The following is a 14,688-nucleotide window of genomic DNA, read 5'->3' as shown; positions in this document are numbered from 1 at the left end:
GCCCTCCCCCTCTTCCCAGCCTTCAGTCCTGGAACTGGATCACAATTCCTATCAGGGAATTTCACATCCTACTTATTCACAGAGGCCACGCGCCAAAGGCCTGTCTGTAAAGAGCCACCTTAGTGGCGAGGCCACAGGGCTCGACGATGGAAAACTGACAAAGACAGACTTTTTCACGCCTGGTAAGTTCCATGCCAAGCTCGTCATGCTTGCGATATGCGGACCTGTGGCCACCTCAGGGACGGAGCAGAGAGTGGACAGGCGTGGGCTTTGCTCTCAGGGGAGCTCCAGTGTTGGGGGGGGCAGACCTTGAAAGATCTTGTAAATGAATGTGTGAGAACAACTCACGGTAAGAGCTGCGGAAAAGAGAAAAGAAGATGGGGGACAGAAGAAGAGAAGTGGGGGCTGTCAGTGGTGGGAGAGGGCACTCGGGTCAGTGAAGGCCTCTGGGGGTGACATGTGAGTTGAGCCGGCAGGATGGGGAGTCGGCCGTGTGAGGACAGGTCCGGGGGAGGGGGCACTGGTGTTGGGGTCCCAGGCAGGGAGACCGGGAGGTGTCTGAGGGAGCACAGTGTGATTCCCCTTCTCTCTCACTCTCGCTCACTCTCCCTACGTGCACACTCACACCCCTGCAGCTCCCTTACCTGGAGAACCACTAATACTGAGCCCCCAGGATTGCTGCACAGATGGCCGGGATGCCTCCCACGACAGAAGGACAGATAAGGTGGGACCAGGGGCCCCAGGACGAGGGACATGTGAGATGACGAAGAAAGGGAGGCCCGGGGACCCTGGAAAGCAGCCCCGTTCGCAAAGCTCTTCCTGAGCGTCTGCAGAGGGCCAGCCTTGAAGTGTGGCTGTCATTGTCATCTCCCTCATACCTCACCTCCGAGTTGCCACTTGCCGTGGGTTCTACCTCCTTATCGGCTTCCCTCGACTCCCCCACGACTTTGCTCCAGCCCCTGGCCACTGTCTTGGAGCAAGCCACCACCATCTTTCTCCAGGACAACTGCAATGCAAATATTTAGAGACCAAACATCAGCAGGACATGCTGGTGGGGGAATCCTGCCGGGCGCCCATGGATGGGTCATGGCTTCCTTCTCTCAAGAGGACAGCCGGCTCTTTGTATAAAAGCTGGGCTCTCCTATTCAGAGCCAGGCAGAGTAAGAGATCTAGACCCTCTCAAAGGCTAAGGCTTCTGAGCTGCCTTTTCATGGCCCGTTTCCCTCATGGCATGGGGCACAGCCCCTCCTCGGGTCTGTCCTGAGCCGGTGCAGTCTCACCAGCCATTCCTAGCCATCGCTCTTTCTACCTGTTCAAGGTCATTTATGTGGGAGGTTTTGCCTTCCGCTCCGTGGCCGGTCATCCACCCATAAACTAACAGTTGTCCTGTCTCTAGTGAGGCTCTGACAAACTGCCGGTCTCAGGCCAGGGTAGTCTGCTCAGACCACGGTTCTGCGCCCTCCAGACCCTGATGCCAACTTAGGAGTGTCTATGGCATTGAGCACACAACAAGCAGCAGGAAGGGCTCTGTTGGAGCTTCCCAATGCAGCCGTGGGTGGGGGGTGGGGGGCGGGGAGCAGTCTGGGCACAATGCCCATCTGTGTTCTCTAAGGGACAGCAAAGATGGAGGGGTACTGTGTGGGGGCTGCTGTGGTTGGGGGGCCTGACCTTGAGGACAGGGACTCTTCCGGGCAGATGATGAAGCCAGAGTGGCCTATAGCCAGCAGAGCTGGAATTCTCATTCCCACCTAGCCTAGAGCAGGCACTAGGGAGGCTCCACACTTCCCCCACAGAAGGTCCGAAATGGACATGACCTTGATCCCTCTAACCATCAGCTCCCATTGTGATGCTCTTATCAACCGATTTACAAACAGCTTCAAGTGAGGAGTGCTTGGAACGCCTTTAAGCGTGCTTCTCAATTCAAGAACAGGAATTTTTTTTTTTATATATGAAATTAATGTCGTTATGACCTCACTCTCTTTCAAAAAGGATCTGAGGTGGGCTGCAGCAGCCCAACAATGGGTTAGTCAGTGACGGTCAGGAAAATCGGGCTCAAGGACAAACGCGACTACACATAAAAACAGTGTGGGCTAGCATGGGGCTCTGTGGGGACTCCAAGCTCTCTCTGGATCTCCTGGTATCCAGGGCGACGAAAATACCACACAGGCTAAAGGGAAAGTAAAAGTAAGTAATCCGCTGATGGAATGACAGTGCGTGAATTATGCATAAAATACAGCGGTCAAACCAGGAGGCTCTGTGTGCTTGGCTGGTTGGAGGAAAGGCTATTCTAGGGTCCTGACTCGTGACTGCATGAAATCTTTCCAGGGTGGCTTTCTCATCCACAATCTATGAGTAAAAACCATTTTCCCTTGCCCTTCTTCAACTGATTCATTATAGTGGGCTTTGGATTTCTTGGAGAGAGGTCACATAAAATTATATTATTCTTTTATGGAAAGGTTTAATGTCTGCCGTTGTAAAGCCGTCAGGTAGTGGACTGAACCCTTCATGGGAAGGCTGGATGAAGAGGGGGCCCAACACCAGCTTCACCTTGTCACTGGGCCCAGGATTAGTCCAGAGAGGCTACTGACCTGGGAAACAGTCTATTTTCCATCCAAAATTTATGTATTTTGAGGGGTGGGGGAGAGAGAGAGAATTCCAAGCAGGCTCTGCATTGTCAGTGCAGAGCCCGATTGCAGGGCTTGAACCCATGAGTCATGAGATCATGGTCTGAGCTGAAGACAGACGCTTAACTGACTGAGCCACCCAAGTGCCCCAGGAAACAGTCTAATTCTTTTTTGCAGCCTTTCAACTGGATGGAAATGTTGGCAGTGATGCCCATCCTAGAATCAAACCAGGTCTCTATGTTGCAAAAGCAAAGCGGAACTTTCGCTGTGGAAATTTCCATCTGGAGCCAACAGATTTCTCCAATTTTCCCCCTGCAGGCAGATGCCTTTGAAAGACAGATCAATAATAGGGTTTTCCTTGCAGTAATTTAATCCCTCTGTCTGCTTTGTCTCTAGTGCCTTCCTGTCTTCATACCCATGGGACCACGCCCGGGCCATGCACCACAGGAGGGGACATCTGGAGAAGCTAATGTTCCTCGGATTGCTGTTCCAGGGTTGAAAACTTGGGGGATGAAGCTGTTGGGATAAAAGTGGAGAAACACTCAGCTGGTAGCTTTAGGGAGCTGCTGCCTGCTCCACCGAATCCAGGGCAGGGCTAACTAAGAAGGTGTGTCTCGGGGCCCCTGGGCGGCTCAGTTGGTTAGGCGTCCGACTTTGGCTCAGGTCATGATCTCACAGTTTGTGGGTTTGAGCCCCGCATCAGGCTCTGAGCTGACAGCTAGCTCAGAGCCTGGAGCCTGTTTCAGATTCTGTGTCTCCCTCTCTCTGACCCTAGCCTGCTCACGCTGTCTCTCTCTCTCAGAAATAAACATTAAAAAAAAAAAGAAGAAGGTGTGGTTCAACAGATGATGCGCAAGTCATGTTTCCAGTCCTGTGTGTGCGCTCTAGTGTTCAGTGTGGCCAGCCCTGTCCTCAGATGGGCACACACAGAGGAGGGTCAATGAGGGCTGCACGTAACGCAGCACACGCACCCAACAGACATACAGGTTTCAACCCTGTCTCCCTGCGTTCTGGCAAATGGCCAGAGAGCTCTAAAATGCCAAAGCCACTGTGTTCAGGACTGATGGTTAATAAGGCCAAGCTAAAGGGAAAACATTTCGCTAACTTTCACTGCAGGCTTGGGGAACAATGAAACCTGGTAGTCTTTTGAAGTTGACTTGCTTTTAAGCCCCATGGGTGGACATGGGGTTCAGAGCAGTGATCTTGACCTTCTCCCAAAAGCTAGAATGCAGATCCTCGGGCCCTTGGTCCTGTGCCCTAGACTCGGATTCAGGAGGCCACCCCGATGCAGGGCTTTCAGCCCCATGCTTGCTGAACCACTGGCAATAAGGAAAGCATATGGGCTTTGCTGTAGAGTAACTTGCCCACAGGCAATTTATTTACTTCCAGGAGCCTCAGACCTCTGGCCTGTAAAACAGGGCTACTGAGGTCTGACCCGCAGGGCTGTGAGGATCAGGAATGACGTCTGAGCTCTGGGCAGCAGCAAGCCTGGACCCGGGCCTGTGGTCGGCAGCGGTAGCCACCCAGCCCCGCCGGGGGACAGAGGGACCTCATGCAGGTTCGCGTGGCCCCTGCTCAAGTTTCTTGGGCATCCGCTAACATTTGCCAGCTACCCCCATTTCTGGGGTCCCTCCCCAGCCTGGCTAGGCTTTCCCTATTTCACGGATGCTCCTCGGAGGAGAAACGAGGAAAGGGAATCACAGCGGAGATTCCCGGGGGCAGGCAGTGCCTCGGCCAGGAAAGCCCTGCCCACTCCTCCTGGCACTCTGCAGGCCCCTGAGCACCCCCAGCCCCCGAGGCTTTGCGAAGCAGCCTGCCTTCCCTCCCCTGGCTCCATCCCCTGAGCAATGTGGGAGAAGGTAGCCTGGCACTGCTGTGACCTCCACCGGCCAGTTGCCTCGATTCTTGGTCCAGTCTTCTCAACACCATCCTCATGTGATTTTTTTCTTTTTATTTCTTTTTATTTTTTAAATTGCTTTCAAAGATTTTATTTATTTTTTTAATGTTTATTTTCGAGAGAGAGAGACACACACAAAATGTGAGTGGGGAGGGGCAGAGAGAGAGGGAGACACAGAATCCAAGGCAGACTCCAGGCTCTGAGCTGTCAGCACAGAGCCTGACGTGGGGCTCGAACCCATGAACTGTGAGATCATGACCTGAGCTGAAGGCAGCTGCTTAACTGACTGAGCCACCCAGGAGCCCCTAAAGATTTTACTTTAAGCAATCTCCACACCCAACGTGGGGCTTGAACTTACAACCCCAAGATCAAGAGTCGCATGCTCCATGGACTGAGCTAGCCTGGTGCTCCTGATTTTTTTTTAAATGTTATATATATCTGAGAGAGAGAGAGAGAGAGAGAGAGAGAGCGAGCATGAACAGGAGAGAGTCCAGAGAGACAGAGAGAGAGACAGAATCCAAAGTGAGCTCCAGGCTCTGAGCTGTCAGCACAGAGCATGACATGGGGCTCGAACTCATAAACCATGAGACCATGACCTGAGCCAAAGTCAGACACTTAACCGACTGAGCAACCCAGGTGCCCCAAAATCCAAAGAACAAATATAGACCTATGGTGCTCTGCTTAAAATTCCCTTCATGGCTCCCAGTTGCTTAGAGCAAGGTTCAGAAAACTTTGTCTGCAAAGATCCAGTGGTAAATATTGTGGGCTTTGCAGGCCAAGAGACAAAAATTGAGGCTACTGTGTAGGCACTTAACGTAAGGGGAGGGAGTGCAAACTTCCTCAAATTTGTTTTATGAATGGAATTATGAGGAGGTTTTTTTTTTGTAATCTAGTTTTACTCATGAGAGGAACAGACTTCCTTTTTGGTGCAGATAAAATTTCACTTAGTTGGGGTTCCGTTAGTGTTCTCCTACCATCCGATCAATTTATGATCAACTGTACAATGATTACAGGTTTAACGACTATCTGCAAAAACCATTTTTAACTTGGCCTATGTCCTTAACTGTAATGAAATAAACACAGGCAGTGAACTGGCTATTGTTTGGGACTCCTGCTTTAAAAAGAGAGAGAAGGAGAGATCGAGAGAGAGAGAGAGAGGGAGGCAGAGAGAGGGGGACACAGAATCCAAAGCATGTTCTGAGCTGTCAGCACTGAGTGCAATGCAGGGCTCCAACTCATTAACTGTGAGATCATGACCCAAGCCAAAGTCAGATGCTTAACTGACTGAGGCTCCCCTAAACCCCTGCTTAAAGGATCAAGTCTCAGACCCTTAACCTACAAACATGGCTGCGGGGACCTGTCCTCACGTCTTTCCCAGCCACTCTTCTGACAGACAGTTGGCCCCAATGTTTTGCTTCTTAAACAGGCTTCGCTCTCTCACCCCTGAGCCTCTTCTTCCACCCCATTTTCAACCTGGGAATTCCTGACTCTGCTTGACGACCCTCTTTTTCAGGACTGCTTACCTGGACACCTTCCCCATGCCCTTCCCTCCCATAGGTCCCAATGTGGACCTGGAGAACTTCGCATGTAATACCACAGCTGGGGATTCACAACCTGTAACTCCCTCCCTGGCCTGGGGTGCTTTCAAGGAAGACTACCACCTGCCTACTGTACTCACTGCACGTGCTTCAAAACTTGGGGTCGTGTTCTGTTTCCTGCACCATCTCCAGTAGGGGCCACCCAGTTGCCTTGAGGGCACCGTGTTCTTATACCTAGCACGTCCCTGGCCTCCGCTGACTGATCCAGGGTGAACACCGGATTCAAGCCAGGTCTACAGCCCTTTCTTGGGGATCTTTCAAGCTGTGACTGAGAAACGGCTCAGGGGTAGGAAGTAAAACCCTGTAGGGACGGCAGCCATGATCTCCATCTTGAGGGGAGATGCTGCCATGACAGAGGAGGAGGAAGAGGAAGTGCGGAGAGAAGCAGACAGGAGTCCAGGGCAGAGAGAACCTGGGAACGTCTTCCTGAGGCTCAGCTGCACCCTGCGGTGCGAATCATCTGCCTAGTGGCCCTTCCTTGGAAACCACAAGACACTAGACAGCCCTTTACACTTGAGCTAGTTTGACCGTTTGCTGTCAGTAGCAATCCAAGGATTCCGGATCTTGGCATTCTCCCCAGGAGCCACTGGTTTCCAAATGTTTTTAAGCATAGGAAGCTCTTGTTCAGACAAAACCTTACTGAGAAAGCCCAAGATTGAGATCGGATAGACCACATGGTCCATACTGCCCGGTCTAACAAAGCCCCACTCCAACAACTCCTGACTTTGCAATCAAAGCTGAGACACTCTTTTGGCCTCAGTTTCTCTCTTTGTAAAAAACAGAGCAGAAGTATCCAACTCTTCAGGTTGCTATAGGGCTTACGTAAGTTAATGTACGTAAATTGTTTAATACTGTGCCAGGAATAGAACAGTCAGTCAGTAGGCATTAAGTTAGAAGTAGGGGAGGGAGAAACTCAGGGCAGCTGCCACTCTTGGGGTCCTTCTCACTCTTCCCTCAATAACACCTTTGGCACACGTATGATGTTTAAATTAGCTGAAAGGGTTAGTTTAATATATCTCCCTGGTTAGACTGGAAAGTCTCCCAAAGACTAGAAGCATACGTGTCTTGGTCACTGTTTTACCCCAGGTCTGCCCAGCACAGCTATTAGCTTCTAGAAGGTGACCAGGAACTACTGTTGACAAAATGACAATAGACAGATGTATCATCTTCTTAAAAAATAGACACCACACGTTACCAAATCTGATGCCTTCTGCAACCAATTCAGAAGAGTCATAAGAGATAAAGGCTCAATGTGCAAGGTAGCCTACTCAAAACTAAAGTTAATTCTTTTGGTTTGGTCAGTTATGTTACTTGGAGGGCCCCAGTTTCCCCCATTTTAAAACTAGTTAATATAATGAAAACACAACATGGCAAAGGAGATACACTTAAAGAAATAAGGAAAATTCATAGTGTAAAAACACTATATATATATATATATATATATACACACACATACATACATATATAAAAAGTGTGTATATATATATGTATATATATATATAATGTAAACAAATTCAATTTCCAATTCAAAAAGATAGGAGAAACTCCAACAGAATAAGTTACAAGAAAATAAATAATAAAGATAAAAATCAGAAACCAGTGAAACAGAATAGGAAGGGAAGTGACCTATGGAGTTTGAAAAACTAACAGAAGATACAAACCACTGACTAACTCAGTCAATGAACAGGTGAGGAAATCCAAATATAAAACTAAGAAATGACAATGGGAAGATAACTACTAAAAAAGTAGAAATTTTAAAATTTCATGAGATTACTTTGCAAATCTCTATGCCAATCAATCTGAAAATGACAATGAAATAGATAACATGCAGTTTACTAAAATGACTTAATTGGAGCTCCAACAGAGTAATTTTTATAGAGAAATAGAGAAGAATTCCCTGCCACCCAAAAAAAGCACAAGGCCTAAAGAATTTCACAGGAGGTACAAAGCTACAAAGACTCATTTTAATGTTGTGTAAATTCCTTTAGGCATAGAAAATAAAGGTAAACTTCCAAATTATTTTTATGAAGCAAATATAACATTGTTACTTAAACAAATATCTCTTACCAATAAGTGCAAAACATCCTAAAATAGATGTTAACAAACAAAATCAACATTGCACTGAGGAAATAGTTCAATGTGACCAAGGGGATTTATTCCAGGAATGTAAGGTTGGTTCACTATTATAATAAAATACACCATATTAAGTGTTCTAACAAGAATCATATGATTATTTATTTCCACTGATGCTGAAGAAGACTTTGATAAAATCCAGCACTTATTTCTAATAAAAAAGAACACTAATGAAAATAGAAATTGATGGATCCTTCTTTACCATGATAAAATATATAAACCTTAGTCCAAAGCCAGCACCTCTTCTATGAAGAATCACTAGAGGCATTTGCACTAACATCAGGAACAAGAAAGGATGCCTATTATCTCTACTCTTACTTATTATTGTATCGTGGGTATGAGCCAATGCAATCAGTTAAGAGAAATCAATTAGAGGCATAAGAATTAGAAAACTGAAAGTAAAACTATTTGCAGATGATGTAATGGTACAACTGAAAAACCTGACAGAACCAATATTCAAATTAACTCAAGCAAGAAAAGAATGAAGTGAGCTGGCAGAATATAAAATACCATAGAGAGACCAATAGATTGCATGTACATACACACATACACAAACAGTTAAAAAACATAATACTGGATAAAACTCCCTTTACAACAGCATTAAGGACAGGAAATGCTTAGCAATTGACTTAATAAGAAATGTGCAAAACTTAGATAAGGAACCCTTTAAAATGTGCCTGAATGGTACACAAGTAGACGTGAACAAATATAAAGACATCCCTTGTTCTTGGGTAGAACGACTCTACATCATACAGACGTCAGTCCTCCTGAAGTTCATTTATAAATAACAGTCTCCTCCAAAAAATGCCATGAAACTTCTTACAGAGCTAGACCAGTTGATACTAAAATTCAGATGGAAAAATAAATATGAAAAAACGTCTAGAAAACATGATATTCTAGGGAGATAAAAAGCCATGAGGGGAGTCCAGTGCTACCTGCTATTAAATCATGCTATGAAATCTCCATAATTAAGACCAATGAGGCACTGGAATTTGAATACACAAAACACAGAGGAGAATAGGAATCCAGAAATATACTTAAATATGTATACAGGTATAGTACCTGCTGAAGATGTCATCTCAAATCACTGGAGTGTATAAATGGGCTTTTTAATAAAATGGTGCTGGACAACTGGATAGCCATTTGAAAAAAGATAACATTAGATCCTTACCTTACACCTTCCACACAAACCCCAAATTTAAAAAGAAACAAACATACAAGTACTAGAAGAACACACACAAGAATTCATGAATTCCTCCATAAACTGAGTGTACAGAAAGAGTATAATAAAAGATTGATAAATTACCCTATGTAAGGAATTTAAAATATTTGCACGGCAAAAAATAATTGATAATTCATTTAAAAACAAACATACGTGTATAAGAGGATTACTATATTGTTGACCCAAAAAGTGTTGGCTTGGATCAACTGCAAAAGTGATGTCATTTTACCTAAATAAGCCACCGATAAAGTTTCATTCACAAACAACATGGCGGAGGGAGAGAGAGTGACCCGTGCAGAGTGTTTTCTCCGCGTTAGTATTGGCTCCAGCTTTACCTTCTTTAGTTTCTTGTGCGCCCCACTCTGGTTCCCCTGTGCCAGGTCGGCCCCACCTAACAGCCGGTATGTCTCTGCCACCTCCGGACTGAGATCACCGAATACTTCCACTTTGGCTTCCAGGGACTCTCTCAGGATGGAGGTTGCTCTCTGTCAAAGGAACAAAAGTTAAGATCTGGTTAAAAAGCCCAAAGGCTGATAAAGTCTATGCCTCTGAAGAAAATGATGTGACCGATGTGTATTTCTACTTTTCTGGGGAATGGGTTTGGGTAATGTCTCCTGAGCTGAGCCTACTCTTCCCTTTAAACAGGAGACAGGAAGTAGCATACATGTGGGTGGGCAGGTGCTGGCCATGGAGATGGACACCTGGAGAGCAAAGCCACTTCAGAGAGTACAGGAATTCATTGCAGTCAAGTAGTAAAAGCAACAGTTAACGTTTTGTTCCTTTATGTGCCAAGAGCTGTACTAAACAGTTTGCATGTGGGAGCTCATTTAATTCTGTCTCCTTTAGATAAGTACAATTTTTTATAAACATTTAAAAAAATGTTTATTTAGTTTTGAGAGAGAGAGAGACATAGCGGAAGTGGGGGAGGGGCAGAGAGAGAGGGAGACACAGAATCTGAAGCAGCTGTCGGGTTGACAGCTCAGAGCCCGATGCGGGGCTCGAACTCACAAACCACGAGATCATGACCTGAGCCAAAGTTGGACGCTTAACCGACTGAGCCACCCAGGCGCCCCTAGATAAGTACAATTTTAATCCTCATTGAACAGAGGAGGAAACTGAGGCACAGAGCAGTCAAGAAACATGCTCAGGTTTGACTCTTGATGTCTGTTCAGGTCGTAATCTTGTGATTGTGGGGTCAGGCCCTGCGTGGGATTCTCTAGCCCCCTCCCTTTCTCTCCCTCTACCCCTCCCCTGCTCATGCTCTCTAAACAAACAAACAAGCAAACATTTTAAAAAAAGAAAAAGAAAGAAACTCGCTCAGGATCAGACAGACAACTCCCCAGTGGCAGACCTAGGATCTGAATCCAGCCAGTAACTTGAATCCTTTTCAGTTTCAGGCTCTTTTCCCTATGTGCCCAGTGACGTTCTTACATAAGTGAAAATTAGTTTCCTGGCAATGTATGTACTTACAAAACTTCCAGAACATATTCCAGGGTTTTCTATTTCTCCTAAGAAATAGTTTAGGAAACCAAAAGCAAACATTCCAACGTGGCAAAAAATTAAATATATTTGACATTTTGTTTGGTTTATTGGGTTTATTTATACCAACGTGGAATACAAAACATGGGCTGGTCAGAAACTGGCATCTTCTGACATTAATCTCTTTAGTCAGACCCCAAGACATACAGAGGGAAAGCCCTGCATTTCTCCTGAAATTCTTCCATGGTCTTGTACACAAAAGCAGAAGTATGACTGCAGGGTACAAATGCTGAATTTGAGACCCAAATAAGGCTGGAACCAATTAAAGGGCGTCCCCACCAAATAGCCATGACGGTGTCCTATAGCGCTCTGCAGACAGGAGCTGGCAAAGCTTTACTCGTTTCACTGGCAGGAATATGACTTAGGTGCTCGGGCTGGGGTGCGGACCCAACCTCAGCGGAGGCAGCGATGGGATAGAAACAGTTTCTTAGGCGGAAAGATGAAATCACCAGAGAAACTGGAAACTGTGAAGTGCGTGACTTACCTCGGTGTGTGGGGAACTTGCCTGATGCTAAAGCCCATCACCTCCTTTTGTACCGCGCCTCCACACGGCCCCTGTGAGCAAGGATTTAGCATGGTGCAGGTGTGGGGCTTGGCCACTGTCCTTGTAAATTGGTGGTTGGGTTTGGAGGAGCCCATGATGAAAAAAAAAGAGCCAGACTCTTTTTCCTAAATGAAGCGTTCAGTGCTATTTATAGCCTGACTGGGGAAACTAGAGAGAGATCTGCATGAACTTAAACAGCAGGTCAAAATGGTGATGGACAAGATGACACATGGGTTTGGAGGAAATAGAGACTGTGTCAGTCTGTGAGAGCTAGAAAAACTTAATGGAGAGGAGTACAGAAAAAATAGGGCCTGGGTGCGTGGGGGAGAGGGCGTGGGAAACTGGGAGCCCATGTGTGAGGTGGGAGAAGTTGACATGTAGGGCCTGATAATGATGGATAATCTCAGCTATCAATTACTGGGCACTGACTCTATTGCAGGGTGCTGCTCTGGTAGATACGTCATCCCACAAACTTATGAACTGTTGAGTTTTCTTCATCATCATCATCATCACCACATCATCATCATCTATAAATCATCATCATCATCATCATCAACATCTATAAATCATCATCATCTATAAATCATCATCATCATCATCATCATCATCATCATCATCATCATCTATAAATGAAGCCGAGGAGCAGAGAGATCAAAGGGAGATGGCTTGGCCTATCGTTTTTCCAGATGCATGGTTGATCCACACCCTTAGAAACAAACCCCAAAAGCCTGGGTCTCCTCTATTCAAAGACAATATCCCCCCGTAGATTAAAAGCATGAGAATCCATGGCAGCGAATCTCATGGAAGGGCATGTGGATGATGGTCTAGAAAGGCTAGCAAATCAAGAGGTAAGAGAGAGAAGATGCAGGACTTGGGTGGGTGGAGGAGAGGGCATGGGAAACTGGGCCAGCCATCGGGCTAATCTGACTGTAGCACGGAGAGTGGGAAGGGCAGAGTGGGGAGACGGGCCGGGCTGGTGGCTGGTGGAGGGCCTTCATGCCAGGCTTGGGAGTTTGGATTTTCTTATGGGGAATAAGAAGCGGGAGAAGGTTCTTGAGCAGGAAAGTAGCACAACTAGAAGATACACCCATACAGAGTATTTTAAGCTGTGGCAGAGTGACCTTCACTTACATTTTACCTTGAAAGGCATTTTCCTCCCCAAAGACCACCTTCCTGTTGGTGCGGGTTCTAGCCCAATGTATCGGCTGTGACCACATGTGGGGTGGTCTGAGCACAGCCCTGTGCTCATGCCTGGGACTGTCCTCAGGCCCAGCCTTGATGGCTGACTCCAGCCAGAGCCCACAGGGAGAGGGCTGCGACCATGCAAAGTTGCCATGTTTGGTCAGATGGATTGCATCATGCACAAAGGCAGGAGAATGAAGGCAGCTGAAATCCAGCCTGCGTTCCGCTCTCCAAGCAATGTGCTCTGGCACGGGCTGCATGCCCACGAGGAAGAGGCAGCTTTTTCTGTTCTTACAAGGGCACCAGAAGGGCTGGCAGGGGGTAGAATGAAAAGAGCCAGGTTGCCGAAATCTCCAAGGGCGGCTGAAGGGAGCGAGGTGCTTCTTTAGACCAATACCACTGATTTGGGTTACTGGGGCAAGGGTGGTGAGGTGTGGCACCAGTGACAGACACCAGGGCAGGAAGCCAGGCAGGAACAGGGGAGATGGTCAGACTTCTGACCTGAGCACTCTCCGTGGAACTTCTACAGATATTCTAGAATCTGAGGCCCCTGGAAGGCCCTTTTCTACTAAGTTGGGTGATCCAGAAAAATATGAAAACTCCATTAGTTATGGTTACTGTAGTCCTACTTTGGCCTGAGGAACATGGGTGCATCTAGATTAAAAACCTGTGTGTGTTTCTTAAGCTCACATCAATTGAGAGAAGAGTGGGAGGGGTTAAGGACATAGCTGTGGGGAAGGTCTACAGAATGGCAGAGGAAATAAAAGCTTTTCATCCCAAGGACTTGCCTTGATAGGTTGAAACTGAAAAAAATATAGAGCTATATACATAAAGCCACAGCAAGTGGCTTCCTGGTAGCTGTTAGGCTTTGCAAGGAATAACTTCCCAAGGGTTTAATTACCAGTGCATATAAACTCTAGGTCTTGTTCTATTTTTACAAGCCATAAGAAAGCATGCTTGTATGGTTCAATGGACCATGGGCTGTAACATCTGTGCTGTGTAGCTCTCGTTAGGTATATAAATTCCATGAATAACCCAAAATTAGGAGAGAGGAATTAGGCACACTTACCACCATATCCTCTCTCCCAGCCGGAACTGCAGGCTGTGATAAGCAGAGTCTGCCCACTGGGTTTTCAAGGTTTCCTGTCCTTTAGGATCCTTTGTGGGGAGTTGGAGGAACATGGCACCTATATTCTCATAAATAGTTTTCATTTGCCAAGTTTGAGTATCCAGGAGCTGCCTGATGGTGGCCACCTGGCTTTATTTACCTCTGTCCCTATCGGAGCCTGGCACACACCTTGCCCATAGTAGATGCTAGATAGATGCTTGTAGAGTGAAGGAGTAGCCCCCTGCATATCAACTCATGCAAATAACTAGTCAAACTCAGGTCCAAACACACATACCTCTTTTTGTCCAGTGACTTGTAGAAAATGGCAATAATCATCTTGAATGGAAAGAAATTTGGCTTTTCCCGTCCCTTCGGCATCCTTAAGATTAGCCATGCTCTCTTGAAAATGCTGCTCGGCCACATCTGAAGAAGAACATGGTAACAACATTTGAAGATTGCTTGCAGATTTGAAATGGAAACAGAATAAATATGCTTTTAGTGGTGGTGAACTATTTGAAAATAATAAGTATTTAGACAAGAGGACCTAGTTAATTGGACCGTTTTTCAGAAATTTAGGTCTCAGAAGGATACAGCAATTTACTTTCCTTGGTTTTCATACATTTTAGCTGAATGTTGCAATATGGAAGCAACATTAATGCAGGTGGGGAAAATGTTCCCCAGACTTGAAGGCACTGGTGAGTTTTCAGGTTAACCATTAATTCTTCCTCTAACTCTGGGGGCTGCTCATTGAGGTTAGGGCTCCAAGGGCTCCTTTTTTCTTAATAGACTCTATTATCTTAGAACATAGTTTTACAACATCTAGGGTGCCTGGGTGGCTCAG

At 46.4% G+C, this 14,688-nt stretch overlaps 1 protein-coding gene across 5 annotated transcripts in view; it reads right to left on the bottom strand.

The window, feature by feature from the left end:
* The window catches only part of TTC23 (tetratricopeptide repeat domain 23), a 101,428-nt gene that overhangs the window by 7,507 nt on the left and 79,233 nt on the right, over nucleotides 1–14,688 (bottom strand). For all 5 annotated transcript variants that reach the window (XM_039235035.1, XM_039235038.1, XM_039235037.1 and 2 more), the window contains exons 8-9: nucleotides 14,143–14,270; nucleotides 9,810–9,959 (exon numbers count right to left, since the gene is read on the bottom strand). In XM_039235035.1, the coding sequence (XP_039090966.1) occupies nucleotides 9,810–9,959; nucleotides 14,143–14,270 (278 nt within the window). The remainder of the gene's footprint in view (nucleotides 1–9,809; nucleotides 9,960–14,142; nucleotides 14,271–14,688) is intronic.

The sequence above is a fragment of the Hyaena hyaena genome, unplaced genomic scaffold (assembly GCF_003009895.1).
Source record: "Hyaena hyaena isolate Hyena2069 unplaced genomic scaffold, ASM300989v1 scaffold_95, whole genome shotgun sequence".
Lineage (NCBI taxonomy): Eukaryota > Metazoa > Chordata > Mammalia > Carnivora > Hyaenidae > Hyaena > Hyaena hyaena.
This window is presented reverse-complemented; position numbering and strand designations above follow the sequence as displayed.